The 19,834-nt window shown below is 42.7% G+C and overlaps 1 protein-coding gene across 4 annotated transcripts in view; it reads right to left on the minus strand.

Annotated features, from left to right (window-relative positions):
• The window catches only part of luzp1 (leucine zipper protein 1), a 56,512-nt gene that overhangs the window by 1,977 nt on the left and 34,701 nt on the right, over positions 1 to 19,834 (minus strand). For 2 of the 4 annotated variants that reach the window (XM_041060412.1, XM_041060411.1), the window contains 3 exons: positions 19,620 to 19,799; positions 12,829 to 13,116; positions 5,880 to 12,157 (listed from right to left, as the gene is read on the minus strand). In XM_041060412.1, the coding sequence (XP_040916346.1) occupies positions 12,871 to 13,116; positions 19,620 to 19,799 (426 nt within the window). In that variant the 3' untranslated portion in view covers positions 5,880 to 12,157; positions 12,829 to 12,870. Of the gene's footprint in view, positions 1 to 5,879; positions 12,158 to 12,828; positions 13,117 to 18,963; positions 19,045 to 19,619; positions 19,800 to 19,834 lie in introns of those variants that run through there. The other 2 variants (XM_041060413.1, XM_041060414.1) reach the window with 2 other exon arrangements.

Genomic DNA, 19,834 nt, shown 5'->3' on the forward strand with positions numbered 1-19,834 from the left:
AAATGGGGGGGGCAAAATGGCTCCGCAGCGCCCCCTTGAAATTTTCAAAACCCCCCTCCCATTGGGCTTAGTTTGTCATAGGTGCATGAAAATTGGTACACATGTTGATCATACCGAGACACACCAAAAAGTCTCTTGACACCATGACCTCAACCCAACAGGAAGTCCGCCATTGTGGTCGGAAGTTGGCGATTTTGGCGAATTATACCATTGGTATGCGGACGAACTCGTGCTAGGGATTTCACCTGATCCACTTCATATTTGGTGGACCTCACCTCAAGACCATGATGATCAAAAGTTATTCAAGGCTTTTCTCTAAGTTAAAGGGCGTGGCCTCTGTGGCCCGCCAAAGTTTGGTGGCGTTTGGTGAATTTGCCATGACATTTTGAATGGCTCTCACGTCCACATACTTTATCCAAACATCTTCAAACTTTATGAGCATGATCAGGGCTCTGCCCTGAACGCCTCCATATGTCAAACTCCTGCCTTACTCGTGGCGTCCCCTGCTGGTAACAGGAAATGACCTATTTTTACTCTGAAGTGTACTGCTCCTTAATAGTTGACACCCTCGGCTTTGTTTCTGCTCTACAACCTTCCCAACTACTTGGTGAAGTTACATTATAAAGGCCGTGAAGCTGGGTGCAATGGCATCTGTGTGGCGGCGTGGCAACTGACGATCCCTCGCCGTGAAATTACGTTTGGATTTGTAATGACCTTAACCACCTCCTATGATCCTAAAAATTCATACACACGTTCTTGGGGGCTGGTCCTAGACTCTGATGGGGTTTTTGTAATTGGGCGGGGCAAAATGGCTCAACGGCGCCCCCTTGAAGATTTAAAATACCCTTCTCCATATGGGTTTTTTTGGAATACAAAGATGAAAATCAGTACACAAAAAGAACACTTCGGGACGCACAAAAAAGTCTCTTGACACCATGACCTCAACCCAGCAGGAAGTCAGCCATTTTGTTTTTGGCGGCCAAATTTGAGTGCTTTCCACCATTGGTATGCGGATGAACTCGTGCCAGGGATTTCACCCGATCAACTTCATATCTGGTGGACCTCACCTCAAGACCATGATGATCAAAAGTTATAACAGAGTTTTCTCTAAGTTAAAGGGCGTGGCCTCTGTGGCTCGCCAAAGTTCGATGGCATTTGGTGAATTTGCCATGACATTTTGAATGGCTCTCACATCCACATACTTTATCCAAACATCTTCAAACTTCATGAGCATGATGAGGGCTCTGCCCTGAACGGCTCCATATGTCAAACCCCCGCCTTACTCGTGGCGCCCCCTGCTGGTAACAGGAAATAACGTGTTTGTACTATGACGTGTACTGGGGAGAAGAGGAGAGGACATAGGAGGACTCTGGTACTCTTGGCTACGCCGGCTGCGACTCCCGCGGGTCGCAAGGGGTGCGAGGGCCCGTCATCGCTGCTTGCAGCTTTAATTATTATTATTATTATTATTCCTCCCAAACAACTGCATTTTTCAACCCCTTCCCATGCTCTAAAACGCCTGAAATTTTGCACACTCATCAGGTCTGGTGAAAAATTTGATATTTTGTGGTCGTTGTAAATGGGGGGGGCAAAATGGCTCCGCAGCGCCCCCTTGAAATTTTCAAAACCCCCCTCCCATTGGGCTTAGTTTGTCATAGGTGCATGAAAATTGGTACACATGTTGATCATACCGAGACACACCAAAAAGTCTCTTGACACCATGACCTCAACCCAACAGGAAGTCCGCCATTGTGGTCGGAAGTTGGCGATTTTGGCGAATTATACCATTGGTATGCGGACGAACTCGTGCTAGGGATTTCACCTGATCCACTTCATATTTGGTGGACCTCACCTCAAGACCATGATGATCAAAAGTTATTCAAGGCTTTTCTCTAAGTTAAAGGGCGTGGCCTCTGTGGCCCGCCAAAGTTTGGTGGCGTTTGGTGAATTTGCCATGACATTTTGAATGGCTCTCACGTCCACATACTTTATCCAAACATCTTCAAACTTTATGAGCATGATCAGGGCTCTGCCCTGAACGCCTCCATATGTCAAACTCCTGCCTTACTCGTGGCGTCCCCTGCTGGTAACAGGAAATGACCTATTTTTACTCTGAAGTGTACTGCTCCTTAATAGTTGACACCCTCGGCTTTGTTTCTGCTCTACAACCTTCCCAACTACTTGGTGAAGTTACATTATAAAGGCCGTGAAGCTGGGTGCAATGGCATCTGTGTGGCGGCGTGGCAACTGACGATCCCTCGCCGTGAAATTACGTTTGGATTTGTAATGACCTTAACCACCTCCTATGATCCTAAAAATTCATACACACGTTCTTGGGGGCTGGTCCTAGACTCTGATGGGGTTTTTGTAATTGGGCGGGGCAAAATGGCTCAACGGCGCCCCCTTGAAGATTTAAAATACCCTTCTCCATATGGGTTTTTTTGGAATACAAAGATGAAAATCAGTACACAAAAAGAACACTTCGGGACGCACAAAAAAGTCTCTTGACACCATGACCTCAACCCAGCAGGAAGTCAGCCATTTTGTTTTTGGCGGCCAAATTTGAGTGCTTTCCACCATTGGTATGCGGATGAACTCGTGCCAGGGTTTTCACCCGATCAACTTCATATCTGGTGGACCTCACCTCAAGACCATGATGATCAAAAGTTATAACAGAGTTTTCTCTAAGTTAAAGGGCGTGGCCTCTGTGGCTCGCCAAAGTTCGATGGCATTTGGTGAATTTGCCATGACATTTTGAATGGCTCTCACATCCACATACTTTATCCAAACATCTTCAAACTTCATGAGCATGATGAGGGCTCTGCCCTGAACGGCTCCATATGTCAAACCCCCGCCTTACTCGTGGCGCCCCCTGCTGGTAACAGGAAATAACGTGTTTGTACTATGACGTGTACTGGGGAGAAGAGGAGAGGACATAGGAGGACTCTGGTACTCTTGGCTACGCCGGCTGCGACTCCCGCGGGTCGCAAGGGGTGCGAGGGCCCGTCATCGCTGCTTGCAGCTTTAATTATTATTATTATTATTATTATTCCTCCCAAACAACTGCATTTTTCAACCCCTTCCCATGCTCTAAAACGCCTGAAATTTTGCACACTCATCAGGTCTGGTGAAAAATTTGATATTTTGTGGTCGTTGTAAATGGGGGGGGCAAAATGGCTCCGCAGCGCCCCCTTGAAATTTTCAAAACCCCCCTCCCATTGGGCTTAGTTTGTCATAGGTGCATGAAAATTGGTACACATGTTGATCATACCGAGACACACCAAAAAGTCTCTTGACACCATGACCTCAACCCAACAGGAAGTCCGCCATTGTGGTCGGAAGTTGGCGATTTTGGCGAATTATACCATTGGTATGCGGACGAACTCGTGCTAGGGATTTCACCTGATCCACTTCATATTTGGTGGACCTCACCTCAAGACCATGATGATCAAAAGTTATTCAAGGCTTTTCTCTAAGTTAAAGGGCGTGGCCTCTGTGGCCCGCCAAAGTTTGGTGGCGTTTGGTGAATTTGCCATGACATTTTGAATGGCTCTCACGTCCACATACTTTATCCAAACATCTTCAAACTTTATGAGCATGATCAGGGCTCTGCCCTGAACGCCTCCATATGTCAAACTCCTGCCTTACTCGTGGCGTCCCCTGCTGGTAACAGGAAATGACCTATTTTTACTCTGAAGTGTACTGCTCCTTAATAGTTGACACCCTCGGCTTTGTTTCTGCTCTACAACCTTCCCAACTACTTGGTGAAGTTACATTATAAAGGCCGTGAAGCTGGGTGCAATGGCATCTGTGTGGCGGCGTGGCAACTGACGATCCCTCGCCGTGAAATTACGTTTGGATTTGTAATGACCTTAACCACCTCCTATGATCCTAAAAATTCATACACACGTTCTTGGGGGCTGGTCCTAGACTCTGATGGGGTTTTTGTAATTGGGCGGGGCAAAATGGCTCAACGGCGCCCCCTTGAAGATTTAAAATACCCTTCTCCATATGGGTTTTTTTGGAATACAAAGATGAAAATCAGTACACAAAAAGAACACTTCGGGACGCACAAAAAAGTCTCTTGACACCATGACCTCAACCCAGCAGGAAGTCAGCCATTTTGTTTTTGGCGGCCAAATTTGAGTGCTTTCCACCATTGGTATGCGGATGAACTCGTGCCAGGGATTTCACCCGATCAACTTCATATCTGGTGGACCTCACCTCAAGACCATGATGATCAAAAGTTATAACAGAGTTTTCTCTAAGTTAAAGGGCGTGGCCTCTGTGGCTCGCCAAAGTTCGATGGCATTTGGTGAATTTGCCATGACATTTTGAATGGCTCTCACATCCACATACTTTATCCAAACATCTTCAAACTTCATGAGCATGATGAGGGCTCTGCCCTGAACGGCTCCATATGTCAAACCCCCGCCTTACTCGTGGCGCCCCCTGCTGGTAACAGGAAATAACGTGTTTGTACTATGACGTGTACTGGGGAGAAGAGGAGAGGACATAGGAGGACTCTGGTACTCTTGGCTACGCCGGCTGCGACTCCCGCGGGTCGCAAGGGGTGCGAGGGCCCGTCATCGCTGCTTGCAGCTTTAATTTTACTTTTGTATCTTGTTGATAATTATTAGTATTATTAAGAACTAATTTACTAAGGTTTTAAATGAAGGACTTGTGACGGAGTGTTTCTACACTATGTATTGGTACTTAAGTGAAGGACTTCTCTATGTGTTGTGAAATTACACACATTATTGATAGTCCCTAAAACCCTCTTGAGACTCTATGACATACTTCACCACAAATGCTGAGAATCTGTGTCGGAAGAACACTTCAAAAAAATCTGTGGAGGTTCAAGAGGCTAAACTGAGAAGACCAAAAAAAGAAACAATTTTAGGTAAATGAATAGTTTCACATTGGCAGAACATTGCAGTTGTGTCATAGGGGTCTTATATTTGTAATTCTTATTTTATATTTTAATACAATTGTCAATAACAGAATGTGAAATACAGTTTGATATCACTGGGATGATTAGTTTAATTAATGTGGAAAAACAGTAGGTGTTGTTCAGTAACAGTGGCCTCAACAAACCTGAATATAGGTGAGGACCAGGACTCACTTGTTCTTGACCAGAACATTTTGATCTTTTGCTCCGGCACTCTCTCTCCACCTACACATAAAAAACCATGCAGCTCAATTAAACACGTTCAGGCTTGCTCTCTGGATTTGCCCAAAACTGTTCTGGGAAATGTAGGAAATTACCAGGCAGCATGGGATAAAGTAGGAAAACTGAAAAGGTTTCACCAGAAAATCTCTCCCGAAATGAACATTACTGACAGATAATAAAAGGACTGAGAACCGGAGGGTGGTTATATTCACACAAAAAAGTCAGCTTTATCAGACTAGATGGTGTTGATTAGGTCATTATTTAAAGTAACCAAAAGTAGCAAGAATAGAGGTGCTAGCTTTCACAAAGCGAGGCGTAGCTGGTTTAAGAGAAAGCTGTGTGTGCTGACTTTGCATTCCACAACAGCTTGTGGTTTTCCTCTTTGTACCTGACCAATTTGCCTCATTTGTCTGCCTGCTTATTTTGCATACCGTCAGCTGCTGTTCTCTCTCGCGTTCCTCTGTACAAACCAGGGGACTGGATACACACACACACACACACACACACACACACACACACACACACACACACACACACACACACACACACACAGGGTGTACTGCTATGAAATCAAAACTTGCTGAGCTTGTTTGGCAAAATGCATAAAAAGAAATTGACATACATGGTTGAGTTTTACACACGATCGGAGTTGCACACACACGCACACACACACTGACACAGGTACCAACATGAAGACGTGTTACAAACAGGTTGGTTTTTATTTTTATTGGAATACATATGGTCTGCTGTACAGTTGGCAGCTTCAAGAGACCTACATGCAGAGTGCGCCAGCCACAGTAAGGTTAAAACATGCACAATGTATTAAGTCTAAAACAAAAAAAAAAAAACAAAAAAAAAAAAGAACAGCCTCCCGACATAATCCGCTTGGCATTACTGACACACTGAGAAGCAATAATAAATCATAAAACCCTTTTGATCTGATTTCATTACATACATTTCCGTGTTTGACACCTCTGTCTGTCAGTCTCCTTCTTCTGCGCATAAATTTATAAATGATTGTACAGGCCTGAATTTCAAAAGTCTGTGCATGTATGTGTGTAAGGGTGTACATGTTGTCATTTAATTCCTATTAGATGATTTGTGTTCATATATATATATATATACATACACATATAAAACACACACTTGTGCGAGTTTGGGGCCTGCATGCTTCTTTCTTTGGCAGCACTTACAAACATACAGCACAGATGATGTACAAACCCTGAATTTATGAGCGAGGGAGAACAGAGCAGCGAAGAGGCCGGAGCACTGAATGAGCCCCGATAAATAAACGGGACGACACATGGTGAACCACTCAGCACAGCAGGCCTGCTCAGCTCTGATAAAATGCACACAGCTCTCTTTCTTCAATGACTATGACACAACCCTGGCTTCTCTCTCTCCCTCTCTTTTAAACGGTCTCTCTTTCTCTCATCCACGGTGTGTCATCATGTCTCCAGGTCGTGAGAAATGTCTCGCATTAAAATAACAAACACAAAATACAGGAAGCAGTACTCTCCAGGAGTGTAATAACAATGAGGAAGATACATTATCTTGCAAAAAATATCATTCTTAAAATCAAGATGGACAAATACTTAATATATTTCAATAATAAGGCCCACTTTACAAAAGTACAAGATTTTCCTTAAATAAAATCTATCCGATATAGCTTCCAAAATAAGACATCTTTTGTTTAACAAAGAAATAAAAACATACATAAGCAGAAAACAACAACAAAAAAAAAAGAAAACCCTCAAATTGAACATTTCCCCACTATTTCAGTATCTTAGAGACAGGGCATCCATCTTGGGGAAACACTGGCACTGTCTCTCACTGTAAACTGGAAATACTGTGGAATGATTTTGGCACTATGTTAGAAGGCTGAGACACAGGCATAACAAGTGTCATACCTCGAGAAATATGTTCGAACTTGATTGATTCACTGAGCGAACTGAGCCAATTTCCTTTTGTTTAACTGGTGACATGATTCGTAAATACTCTAATCCGGCTGGTGCAAAAACATATACCTGACTGTGGTACATTCAGCAAACAGCTACACAAAACAGATTTAAAGTAAATTCTGGGACGCAAAAGAGGAAACTTTTTGACAAAGGGGGACTAAATGGGGCATTAGTCGTTTGAGGTCTTAAAGTTAAGTGCTGGTTAAGTGCAGATTACAGCCTACGCCACCCAATGACACCATGACCCTGGCTTCACAATGGAGGCCTTTGAGGAAAAGGGCCTGCTCGCTGCCCGAGAGCCATTTCTACCGAGCCACTCCAATCTCCACTAAGTACATTCTAGTCTACTTTATAAAAGGGAAAAAAACAATGACTTGTAAATAACGGATGTTTATACATACACCAGAAGAGCTTTAGAGGATTTCTGTTAAGTCTTTCGCTGGTATTTAAGCAGGAAATCAGAACCAGCCTCTTTTCTCTCCACTGCTTAACCACCTCTCCTCCTTGTGGGAGTTTTCAATCGTATCATCCACAGCAGTGTTTGAAATATTCTGCTCTGGCAGAAGCTATCGAACTGATTCTCTGATTCAACAAATGGTTTGCAAAGCTGCCAACATTCGCAGATCACAGAAACCGACAAACTCTGAAACAGCACCCAGCCGTTTCTTTATAGCGCCACAAAATCCATAAGTCTTGAGACCTGTAAAGTCTTCGCTTAAGTCCCAGATGACCAGTCAGTACATTCCACCATGTCAACGCTATCCAGGCTCTCGCCACTGGAAGCAACGAATAAGACCTGTGGCATGTGAGTAGTGACACGATGCCCGAAAAGTCACAACTGGTCTTTATTCTGAAGAGTCGAGCTAGGTTTCAATGGACGGAGGGGATGCAGCCGGGTTGGTGGTGGGGTTAGTGTACTTTAGGGCCTTGTAAGGAAGAAAGGAAGCATGTGTAGTGGAGGATGGAGTTTCAACTTTGCCCTTTAAAAAGCCCTGCTTTCTTTGAAGCTGGTCTCCAGGAGGAACACCCTCCAACATGTCATAAAACCTACAGGTTCCAACAGCTGGGCTCTTCCTGGGAGCCCCAACTCGAGTACTCTCTTCAGGGTGCCGGGGGCAAAAGACAAGAAAGGACACACAAACAAAGACACAAACACAAATGGTAGCGCTTGCACAGTTTAGTTGTAGTAAGGACGAGTGAAACCGTTAGATTGTCTGCATCTTAGAGAATCTTTTACTGGGTGGAAGGAGAGAAGTGACACAAGAAAATTTATGAGGCAGTAAGGCAGGATGAGGGTTGAGGAGGGCATTGGTGTTAGCACTTGCATCACCAAGTTGCTATATACAGTAATCCTGACCCACAGTGATGTCAGCCATAAAGATAAATAAAAAACAATCCCTGCCTCTGCATGCCAACTCTGACAAACACACGTGCACATTACTCATTCAGCACCAATTGACTCAGGGATCTGCAACAGCTTACAACAAACCAGTTCGCATGTCGAACTTTGAACAAGAGCCCTCGCTGACATATTAATAACATCACACACCGATGAACGACCACGTGCATCTCTGGCGGCATGTGTGCTGGCAGAACTGGACATCTGATAGCCTCGTCTCTTTTAATTATCCCTAAAGAGGACATCACCGCCAAGTCCGTCTTCCTCTCTCCTGTATTTAGAAGCCCTGAGCCAAGACGTACAGACAAGATTAGACGCAGCCCTGACCTCTGACCTTTCAGCTACCCAGGGAGCAGCCCATCACTATCTGGTGACAGGACGCTGGCCTTCAATAAAACAACTCTCTTAACCAACAACACATATCACCGCTGTTTAGAACCACGACATTCCCTTTAGGAAATGAGAATCCAAGGAAGATGCAGAGAAACAAAGAAAGAAGAAAGAAGAAAGGAAAGGGACTTTTGGCTTCTCAGAAATACTAAAAGGAAAACTGGAACTGGTTAAAAAGATGAGAGATTGGGGAAGATACAGCATTTCCTCTTGGTAAATGAGAAGACTGGTAGTAGAAACAATAACAGAGAAGGACTATATGATCATCAAGTCTTGGCATGAGCACTAAGAGCTCTGAACAGTATGTCTGGTCTGTTTTTGCTCTATCATAAAGCCAGCAGCGGCCATGAAGAGGCCACATGGCAATCCTTTCTGAGGCTGAGCTGCACCCTGCGACTCTGACAGACCAATCTAGAGGACACAGCTTTTTAGGTGGTGCGGCCTATATTCTTTAAAAGGGTACTTTAAAGTTGGGTTACAAAAATCTAGTTTTTTCCTCAGGGAACCTTGTTTCGACGTCCCTCAGGGAGGAGTTCCCTCCCTTTTTTACGCTTAAACCAAAATACCTTTTACAATGTTCCATATAACGATCACGCCAAATGTAAAAAATATATATGAAGTTAAAAAAAATGCAACCTTTCCATACTACATGTCATTTATCTGCTCAGCAAGTGGAAGAATATTGTGCAAGTCTAAACATGTTGGGAAAACCTACCTTGATTACTGTATCTCAAGGCACAGATTAACATACTGTTGATATTTTCTAGCAAAAGGTAAAAGTAATGAAAATTAACATTAGTGAAAAAATGTGCACTCTGAAGGTAAACAAACATTTTAGTTTGGACATATCACCACACAGTCACCACCTATGATCAGCATGATGACTGACATAGTTACAGACATTGCACTGGGGGGACAGTATGATTGCATATTATCTCCTGCTTGCATAAACAGTAAAGTGACAAAGCGGCGACAGACTGGGCTCCTGCCACCAGGCAGACCTCTTCACAATAAAAGAACCTGTACATACATGGAGACTAATAAATATTACAGCTAGATGTCAACTGGTAGAATACAGGAGAACTGAGAAATGTACTAAGACTGAAACACATCATCCCCAGCAGGGTCTGACTCAACAGCACTTAAATACATCACAGCAGAACAACCAGATGGAGAGCAGGCTTTAAAAGTCCCCCAGTTCTTCAGCAGATCCCATATGTTCAGAGTTCACAGTTGCGGTTGTATTACTTTGCCATTTAGATTCAGGAAACAAACAATGCTGTCGTGTTGAATTGGTGCATCAAGCCATTAAGCAATTGGTCATTCAGCTGCGTTCATACATTTTGTTCTCGTATCAAAGTTTACATCATCTGTCATACTGCGGTTCATCTTGTGTGTTAAACCTAAAATCCAGCAGGAGCCTGTTGAAAGACTCAAACTTTACAGAAAAGGTTTGACAACGTCAGTGAGGTCTCTGTCGTAGGTATGCACCATTTACCTCAATGAAAACAACTTATTTCATTACTGGCCGCTAACTAAATCTGTTTCTATGGCACCCCCATTGCTGTTATGGCCCCCACCGATTAGAGATTGCTCCAACACGCCAACCGTGAGTTGATATTTTAGGATGTAACAAAATAATACACCTCTATAGAAATAAGAAATGGAGAGAAAAGCTGGGACGATTCGCAAGGCGAATCCAGTCACATACAAGCTGGACTGTCAGTTCCTTGTTGTTAAAAGTCCAACCCTCTTTCCTATGACTGGCTGGTGTGTACAGAGTATTTACAGCAGCACTGAATAAGATGTCCGCCCTGCCAGGCCAGGTTTGCTGGTAACCCAAAGTCCCAAAGTTTAAACAGAAACTCCATTTTGCTATGGCTCTCTCAAAATACATGAATGAGGACAGTTGCAACAGCTGTAAAACAAAGCACCATGGAAACTGTAGCATGGTTTGAGGTTATAAACAATGCTCTCCCCCCCGGAAATTTTTTTTCTACATGTGCATTGCATTTCATTACGTGCAAACTACGATCTTTTTGTCTTGATATGGTTGAGCAGAGAGGGAAGGGATGATGCAGAACAGGAAGCGAATTACAAAGAATCAAAACAACTGATGAAAATGGCAAAAAGCATAAATTAGGTCCCGGTCTGTCAGTAATAATGTGTGTGTGTGTGTGTGTGTGTGGGAGTGTGTATGTGTGCGTACTCCTAAAATGCGGCCAACCAGCAATCCTTTAAGCAGAGTGCATGCTGAGTCATAATCTTTCAAGTGCTCTTCATTTATTACTTAGAAACATGCAAATGTTCACTCAACATCTTAGACCCCAAATTAAATCCAGTTTGAGGTCACTGCATGCCAGAAAGCGGTGACACCGGTTAAAAATAAACCTAAAGTTAGAAATGTGCATGTGTTCACTTGTTGTTTATGCATGTGTTTGTATGGTTTATATGGTTTATGAATATATGCGTGAGAAAAATTATAAAGAAAAAGTAGATGGTCTGACTGAATTGTCAAAGAAAAAATGAGCTCAGTAAGAAAAAGAGACCTATGATATGGTTCTTCAAAGAGGGTAATTCGCTTCCTGTTTTTGGTCACATTTAAGGTAAAGATCCTTTAGTTTTGTGAAGTATTCTGCATGAAGATCCAGCCCCGTGAGATGAAGATGCATCTTTAACGTCGTACTGGTGTTAACTGCAGCAGCTTGGGTTGTTTTTCAGCGATCAAGAAAAGGTTGCAATTATGATTCAAAAGCGACAAATCCAGCTGTAATGGTCCTCGGAGAAAGGCATTCTCAATGTTTGAGTCCTTCTTCCTCTAACTCTCTTTAAACTCTCTCTGGCATGCAGGAAAATCTCCAGCCGTCCCCAGCATGCCAGCCTCTCCCTTGTCAAATTTCGGGATTACACTATAATACATCCAACATAAAAAGCAGAAGAGGATACATGGGCTGGTGGGGCAACCACCACGACACTGTACAGGCACTGTCTTTCCACTGAAGCCTCTTTTGGGACAGAGAAAGTTCCGGATAGCTGTTCACATCTCATTGTATGCTCAGGGTCAGATCTGTGGTTTGTTGCTCTATATGGCTGCAACTGCTATTTTTCTTTTTCTTAGCTTGTTATAAAAGCTGCAGGTGTTGTCTGTTGGAGATGGTGGTAAAAGGTGTCGCCATTAGTTGATGGGAGACTGGTGTTTGGCTCTGCTTTTGCCGTTGAGAGCTTAATGGAGTGCTGTTAAGGAAAAATGAAGAAAAAGATCTTATTTCATCTTTTATATTTTGATATTTTATCACAGCTAGTCATCTTCTCTGGAAACATGATTGCTCCACAATTTCGTAGAAAGTTTGCCAGAAAGAACAAAGGTAATTTGGCACTAATTATGGGGAAAATAGAGACTGCGTTCAACTGGTACACTTCCAATTAAAATTATTACAGTTAATTTCCAGAGAAACTTGGAGAGCCTTAGAGTTAATACACAGTAGACCTGCTAAACGTATAAAAATGTAAAAATTTGTCAGCATTCAAAAGGAATGAAGCTTCCAGTTATAAACCCCTAATTTGTAGTACATGACAGACTTCTCTTATCAGGGAAATATTTGGAAATTACAGAAAATAAAGTGTTTCCAAGGATTTCTCTCTAGATTTGTTTAGCTACAGTACAGTTCAGCTGGGGCTTCCCGCTGGGGGCGCCACTCTACTTATTAAACCACCACTCTGCAGATGGATGTAAAGTATGTCACAGCAGTGTCGGGTCAGCTTCATACTGTCAATCTGATGTGAAAGCCCCTAAAGAGATGTGACATCATTGCAACAAGGGTAATTAACACTAGTTTCCCTTAACTGACGAGTTTCAGGAGTCAGAAGAGACAAGAAAAGGGACAAAGAGAAAAAACAGAGCCTACCTGTCCTCTTTGCTGTAGACGTCCTGTTCAGACCCAAGCAATCTAATGATAATCAGACTGACGATGGCTCCACGGCCGGCTCCCCGCTCCACTCCTTCCCTCCGCTCTGGCCCCTGACCCTTGGCCCCGGCTGGACCACAGCTCCCCTCCTCTGGAGGAGGTCCCTGCTGTCTTGGATGCCCGGTCATAAGAGCTGCCCAGATGGTGTGAGTCGCTACTGGGTAGCTGTCGTCTCCAGGAGGCTGGGCTGTGGCTCGGGTTTGGACTGGGATCTACACTATCAGCAGCCTAGAGGAGTTAGAATATTGAACAAAGAAGGAAATCAGATGAGGAAAATTCTTGTTCATAGCTGAACTGGCGGCTGCAGCAAGTCCTTGTTCAATACACAAAGTGGGTTGGCATTGGTTTGGTCAGAAACGCAAACACAGGACGGTTCCTTCAGTCCCATATTCTGGACTTGTGTATAGGAACTGGGCATTTTGTCTGGATGGTTTTGGCCGTTGTTTGGACTTTTTTTGTATTATGTGGGCATTAATTACATGCTGTTTATGTTAACTGGTGTGTGACAAGGGAAGTCTGCCATGTGGACTTTTGCCAGGGGAAAAATCCCCAACCAAAAACCCCAAACATACCCCAAACTGAGAGATTTATAATTTGGTGGGCTGACTAGAAAACAAACCCCAAGTTACTAGTCTGTGGTGGCTACAACGGCACGTCCCCTCTCATAACCTCAGTAACCCAGCTATAAGAAAGTGAGAGTTAGATGACGATGCAGTTCCTACAGCACACAGAAACAGCACCCCGCTCCTGTAATTTCAGCTTTAAAAAAGCACCATAATTAGTGACATTTGGTGGGTTGGAGTTGGCTTCTGATGCAGTTTTAGAATGCATTCTCGCTAATTGGCTTTAATGGAGCCCTGCTGAACTGCCTTTCTTGGTCTCCCAGGGTAACAGACAGGAAATCAGTCACCAGTGAACCCTGCCAAGTGGGTGTTCAGTGTGGTCACTTCCTGCTTTAGTCACTGGGGGAGGAAACGGCAGAGTGGCATATTCTCCTTCTATGGTAAGCCGCGGCTGCAAGACCCTGGGCTTTCAGAGGGTTGCTGCGTAATGCACCTCCAGTATTCCTCCTACACTCCACAGGAGGTTTGTGTGTTGTTCAACACATTGTAACAGACTTAAAATAATAAAAAAGAAGATAAAAATACACAAGGCATTAAAGATTTGTCACGTAACCGAGAATTTAGAAGAAAAAGCTTGAAAATGACAATGAATGTAATGCAATGGGTGTCTGGCTTCAGTAGCAACAAAAATCAGAAAGTTGCTTTGCACCACAGAAAACTTTTTTCCCATGTGGCTGAGTGTTAATTTAAGAAAATATCTGGGCAAGAAGAACATCAGCCTGTAATACACGCTGTTAAGTAAGCTGATGTGCCACAGCAGAGGAAATCTACTGGGAACAGCAACTGCTGTCGTCATCACAGACCTGCTCCTGCTCACATGTGAAGGCCTTCAGCTTGGAAAAACCCACATTTATAGGCTGTCATAATCAGCAACACTAAATCATCTCCGCCAGCACGAAATGATGATTTGACAAAATGAAAAAACAAAAAAATTTCTATACAGAACCTGTTGTAACTTATGCATCACATGAATGGGGTAGTCATTTTCTGTGCTATTTAAAGCAATGTTAGAAAACAGACTTTAAACTTTCTTGCCAAGTACTAGATAAAAGGATTGATACTCGTATGGTGAATACTAAGTATGAATATGAAGCAGCCAGTTAGCTTAGCATAAACACTGGAAACAGGGAGAAAAACTAGCCTGGCTCTTTTGAAAGGTAAGAAACTGCCTACCAGTGCCTCTAAATCTTACTAATTAACACATTATATCTAGTTTGTTTATCCTGTACAAAAACCAAAGTGGAAGAATGAAGCTAACCAGCTGCTGGCTGCAGTAGTAATATTTACTGTGAACATATATAAGCTGCATCTTCTCATGCAACTCTCAGCAAAAAAGTGAATAAGAGTGTTTTTCAAAAAGTCAAACTTTCTTTAAGGATGTTTTACTCTTTATGTGTACTTAATCTCTGCAAATCCTTCACTGCACTCTGGAGTTTTAGGACAAAAAAGGCCATCCATTTAAGAATTAACAAAGGTTCCAAGACTTCACTTTGAAAACCAAAACAGGAACTGGGAGACAACTCCGCTTTGTAATAGAGTCACGGCCAGTCGATTTAAGAAATAACACAAGTAGCATGTCAGAGCTTCTGCAGAACAAATTATATCCCTGCTTTAAATCTGTCTGCCCTTGGTCCACGCCCAATTTTCAGGAATTGTGTTGACTTGCCAACTCAAACTCTTAAATCTGCATTCCAGATAGACAGTACCCTTGGCACTCCAGGTGAAATGTTTCAGAAAAGGTGAAATTTGTTTTAGATTTGATGATGATCTCTTTAGTGGTTAGAATTTCTAAAAGCTTTTCATTTATTGCTTTTCATGGGTCATCTGTCCAGTGTCTGTTGTCAGATGTTCTAACCAACTACTGAAAACACAATGCGGTCCAACTGCAGCTGCTGCACAGGCTGTTATTCCAGAGGGCTTTTTCTGTGCAGGTCACATCAGACAAAAGGAGAATAGTAGAGCAGCTCTAATCCCACACTTCACCTTGCTGCCACTGGTCTTTGATTCAACAAAGGATGTTTTGGTATCTCGCTTGTCGGGCCATATCAGCCCCGCTGTCCTCAGCCAAACATAAGTTCACGGCTCATTCATGTACAGGCTGAGGTTTCCTACAGCTACAGCAGGGAGGAGGTACAATGCTGTTCTGTTCAGCACTATGAGGTGTGGAGTGACTGCTACAGAAAGCAAGCAATCCACATTTTAACACTGACCTGTTAGGCTTATTCATATCAGAAATGGGCTTCAAGTGTGTTTCAAGTGTCTTTCCCTACTACCAGTTCTGCTCACTATGCCCATTATCAGAGCCTAAACAAGACAAGAGTCTACAGCTGTGTGGCTGTGCTTGGGGCAGCAGTGTTTTGAGCTAAATGTCAACAGCACTTTGGCACAGTGCTATACTCAATGATAATGCAAACATACTCATGTTTAACAGGTAATGGTTTCCATGCTCACCATCAGTCTAGCATGTTAGCATTCTAGCATTTGAACACAAATAATATTGAGATGTGCCACTGGCATGGCTAAATATGTGCACCAATAACACTTGTTTGGACAAACCACAGACAAAAGTCAAGGTCAAAGAGCAGCTAAGGATTCAGGCCATTCTGATACGACCATGACCTTTCAGAGGATGAAAAGATGGCATTCTCAGTCCCATAAAGTGTTGAATAAATGACATCCAAATAATTTATACATGAGGTTAAAAAAGGAAAGATGATCAATAAGCTCTCAGTTTGCCCAGGCTGCTCCAGGGTACTTAAAAGAATCAGGAGTGTTGTCTCCTCCTTAATGACTATTGATCAATAGTGTCTCTCCGCAGTAAGCTGATTTCAGTCTTCACTACTCTCAGTACTGGGGAGCCTTTGATGTGGTAGGTCAGGATACCTTTTCTACCACTCTTTTTTTTCTAAAAAATAACTTAATTGGAATAAATGTCTAAAATAATAACACAATAACATCACAACACCATATATAAGCAGCTGCTATCTACATGAAAAACTTTTAATGGATCAAGCTTTGGTCAAAGGTAGAGGAGTACAGATACCCTGTGATCAATTTCATGTTAGTTAATGATGACTAGTTACATTCCACTCCCATCAAACTACATGTGTCCATCTGCAAGCTTGTAATAATAAAACCCTCTTCTATCAACCTTTGACACTGCAATCACAAACTAATCCCAACCTCCCACTGTCCTAACTACAGCTGTATTTATCCAAACCTCTTGGGAATGAACGCTTTTCAGACCACTGAAATGTTCTGAAAATCCAAACCAAAGATGATCGGCTGCGCTCCAAGACATGCTTCAAAGCCCAATTATGATTTGAAGCATGTTTTTTTTGCACTGTAGCAATTTCTGCTCATAATTGCTGCCCGAGCGCAGTGGCCAATTCATGCATCAGGAATCAGGATGAACAAGGTTTTACTGTACCACAGAGTCAACTAAGTGGGTTTAGGAAATTCCCATAATAAAGTACAAAGTGCACGACTGACAAAAAAGTGAAGGAGTGACAACAGAACATGCAGGCCACTGCTGATTTACCACATCAGTGACAGGGCAGGGGACTGGTTCGATAGGCTATTTCCAGGGTAACCAGGGAGATCGGGGGTGAGTGATGTGTGACAAGAGAAGGAGGAGAGCAGGAGACTTATCATCTGAACTGAGACAAGAATAGCCGGCGGTTACCCTGAAAAGCAGAGCTGAGGTCATGGCTCTGTGTTGGAACTAACGTGGGTGCTTACCCTGACAGAGCTCCTCCAGTGCATGATTTCAAGTCACTTTGTCCATGTCAGGGTTTGAATGATCAATTAAAAAGGGAGACGGGGGGGGGGAAGGATGGAAAAGAGAGGCAGGGGAGGAGTCAGAGACAAAACAAAGATGGCTGTGCTCTGACGCTCTTTCTACCAGCCTATATCAGAGCTGAAGGGGGGGCGTTAAGGGTCAGGGCTCAGTGTTAAACAGATTTCATTAAGCCCATTGAGGCTAATGAGAGGGATGGACCCTGTGGGCAATTACAGCTCTAAGGCCATGTTAGCTGTTAATATTGCAAACAATGGCTCAGATGGCTTTAGATGAGAGACCCCTTAAGAATGCTGCAGTGCTGTGTGTCTGTATCTTAAACTGTTAGTATAACCACAACAATTCTGAAGATATGAGAAAGAAGTAGTGCGAATAACAGCTGTTCATGTGGGCCCCTGCAGGCTGTGACAGTACTACAGTGTAAAAGGTAGTGCTGGATAACGTGTGAAATATTTTTACAGCAGTGCTGATATGTGTACCTGAGTTTTGATAGCTATACCAAGATCCTACTTTGGTTTTTCAACAAAAAAAACCCTTTACATTTAACAAAATAATCCAATGTGTTAATTATAAAATGTAAGTTAAATAAAAACATGCATCTGTACAATAACTGTTTGAAAACAGAAATACTGAATAAAATGCCAAAACTGTGATTTAAATAAAGATTAGAAATCTGACCAGGAATCTGATGCCAGACGTTGGTACTTTGGAACCCATTTTGGTTAGTAAAAAAAAATCTCTGTGCAATAAACAGTAAAGTATAAACAGCAAGAAAAAAAACCAACTCAACTAAAGATATCTTTATTGCCTTTGATCGCAAATGAGACCAAAGATAACAGATGAATCAGCAGACACTTTGCATGTGTGTCTGTCTCCTTGGCAACATCCAGTTTATTTATACGGGAAAACAGAGAGATTTTACTCAAAGGCCTTTAGTCCAGCCTAGTTTGTCAAAGTGACAGACTGACATGTTATTATAGCCATGGAGCTGACTCTGTAAGCAGTATTGCAGTCATCTGACAATACATTATAACCCAATAGACAAGTAAGTTAATACTGTAGCCCATTAGTAGTTTTCACCTCATCTTTCTGAAGACTTGTATAAACTTTCTCACTCCATTAATTTAATCATAGATACGCACACAATCTCACATGTGAATGCATGTGCACATGCACATGCAATCATCAGGTTTGATAGGGCTCTTTGTACAGAAATGGGTTGATAATAACGCAGCTCCACAATCACTCCTAAGTGTTAGAGAAGTTAAATTTCAGGCTGTGTTTACAGTTTCGCCGTAATGGATGTGAAAAGAAAACCTAAATATCAGTATTTCTAATTGCGGATGAAAAATTCTAATTAAAGCCACTAATGTAAGCACAGTCAGAGACGTGCACACAATGTGTGCAACACAGAAACACATATGTGTATCAATGCACAAATGCACACCTATGCGTATGCTATGTGGAGGTACGTATTTGAGCTTCAGTAATGTTTGTGTAGAACAGAAATGCAGCCTGGCAGGGGCACAGACTGTAATGTGGTCGCGCATTTAAATACAAGAAAGTTATTTTCTTCTCCTTGAGGTTTTCCTAACCTTCTTTTCCCCCTGTTGAGGTCTTTTTCATTTCCATCCTCCCTCTTCTTTTCGTGTCCCACCCTTTTCTCTTTGTCCTTACTGGGGCAGCAGGAGTGGGGCCTACAGAACTGCTGTGCTAAGCTCGAAGTCGTAGAGCCTGGCGTCAGGGAAAAATACAAGCTAAGCTCTCATGCAAAGTGGACACACCAGGAGCTAAGCCCTGCGGCTGTACTTTCTGGACTTTTATCTTCAAGACAAAACTATTTGCAGAGGGTTACAGATCATAACCACCACCTGTATAGAACTTTTCATCTGGAAGAGACTTCTTTAGAAGCCACATGTGGGGTAATATATGGGAGCTTTGTTTAGAGTTTAGAGTTTAGAATGAATGAGAGAGGCAGGAAAAAGCTGTCAGTGAATTACTTTTGACATTCAACATAAACAAAACTATAAAGAAATATGTTTCAGTGATAACCACACATTCTGGATAACAGAAGCTACTTTAAAGGGAAAAAACATACATTGATTTCTATTATATTCTGTTGGTGCATTCTTTAAGGAACCTGATTTCTTCCCTTATAGTCAAAAAACAAAGTGAAAGTAAAATTAAAAGCTCTAATATTTTTTCTGTGCAACCTTTGGAATCTTTATGTTGAGATAGTGCTATCACTGATCACCCTTTCCTTCTTATGAGAGGAGAAAAGTGTAAAAACCTAAAGCTGGTTGTCTTACCAGTGGTTGTTGTGTGTATGAGCGGCCCCAGGACTGAGAGGTCACAGGTGCGTGGGGTATGGTCCTTCCCAGGCCTCCTGTTTCTACAGTGGGAGACTGAGAACGCTTGCCTCGGCGAAGCACTGGTTCCTCCCCTTCTCTAGTGTTTGTAACCACACTGTTGATCCTACGCATGTACACCTGAAAGAGGGAGCAACACAACAAACAACATTATG

The sequence above is a fragment of the Toxotes jaculatrix genome, chromosome 17, assembly GCF_017976425.1.
Source record: "Toxotes jaculatrix isolate fToxJac2 chromosome 17, fToxJac2.pri, whole genome shotgun sequence".
Taxonomy (NCBI): domain Eukaryota; kingdom Metazoa; phylum Chordata; class Actinopteri; family Toxotidae; genus Toxotes; species Toxotes jaculatrix.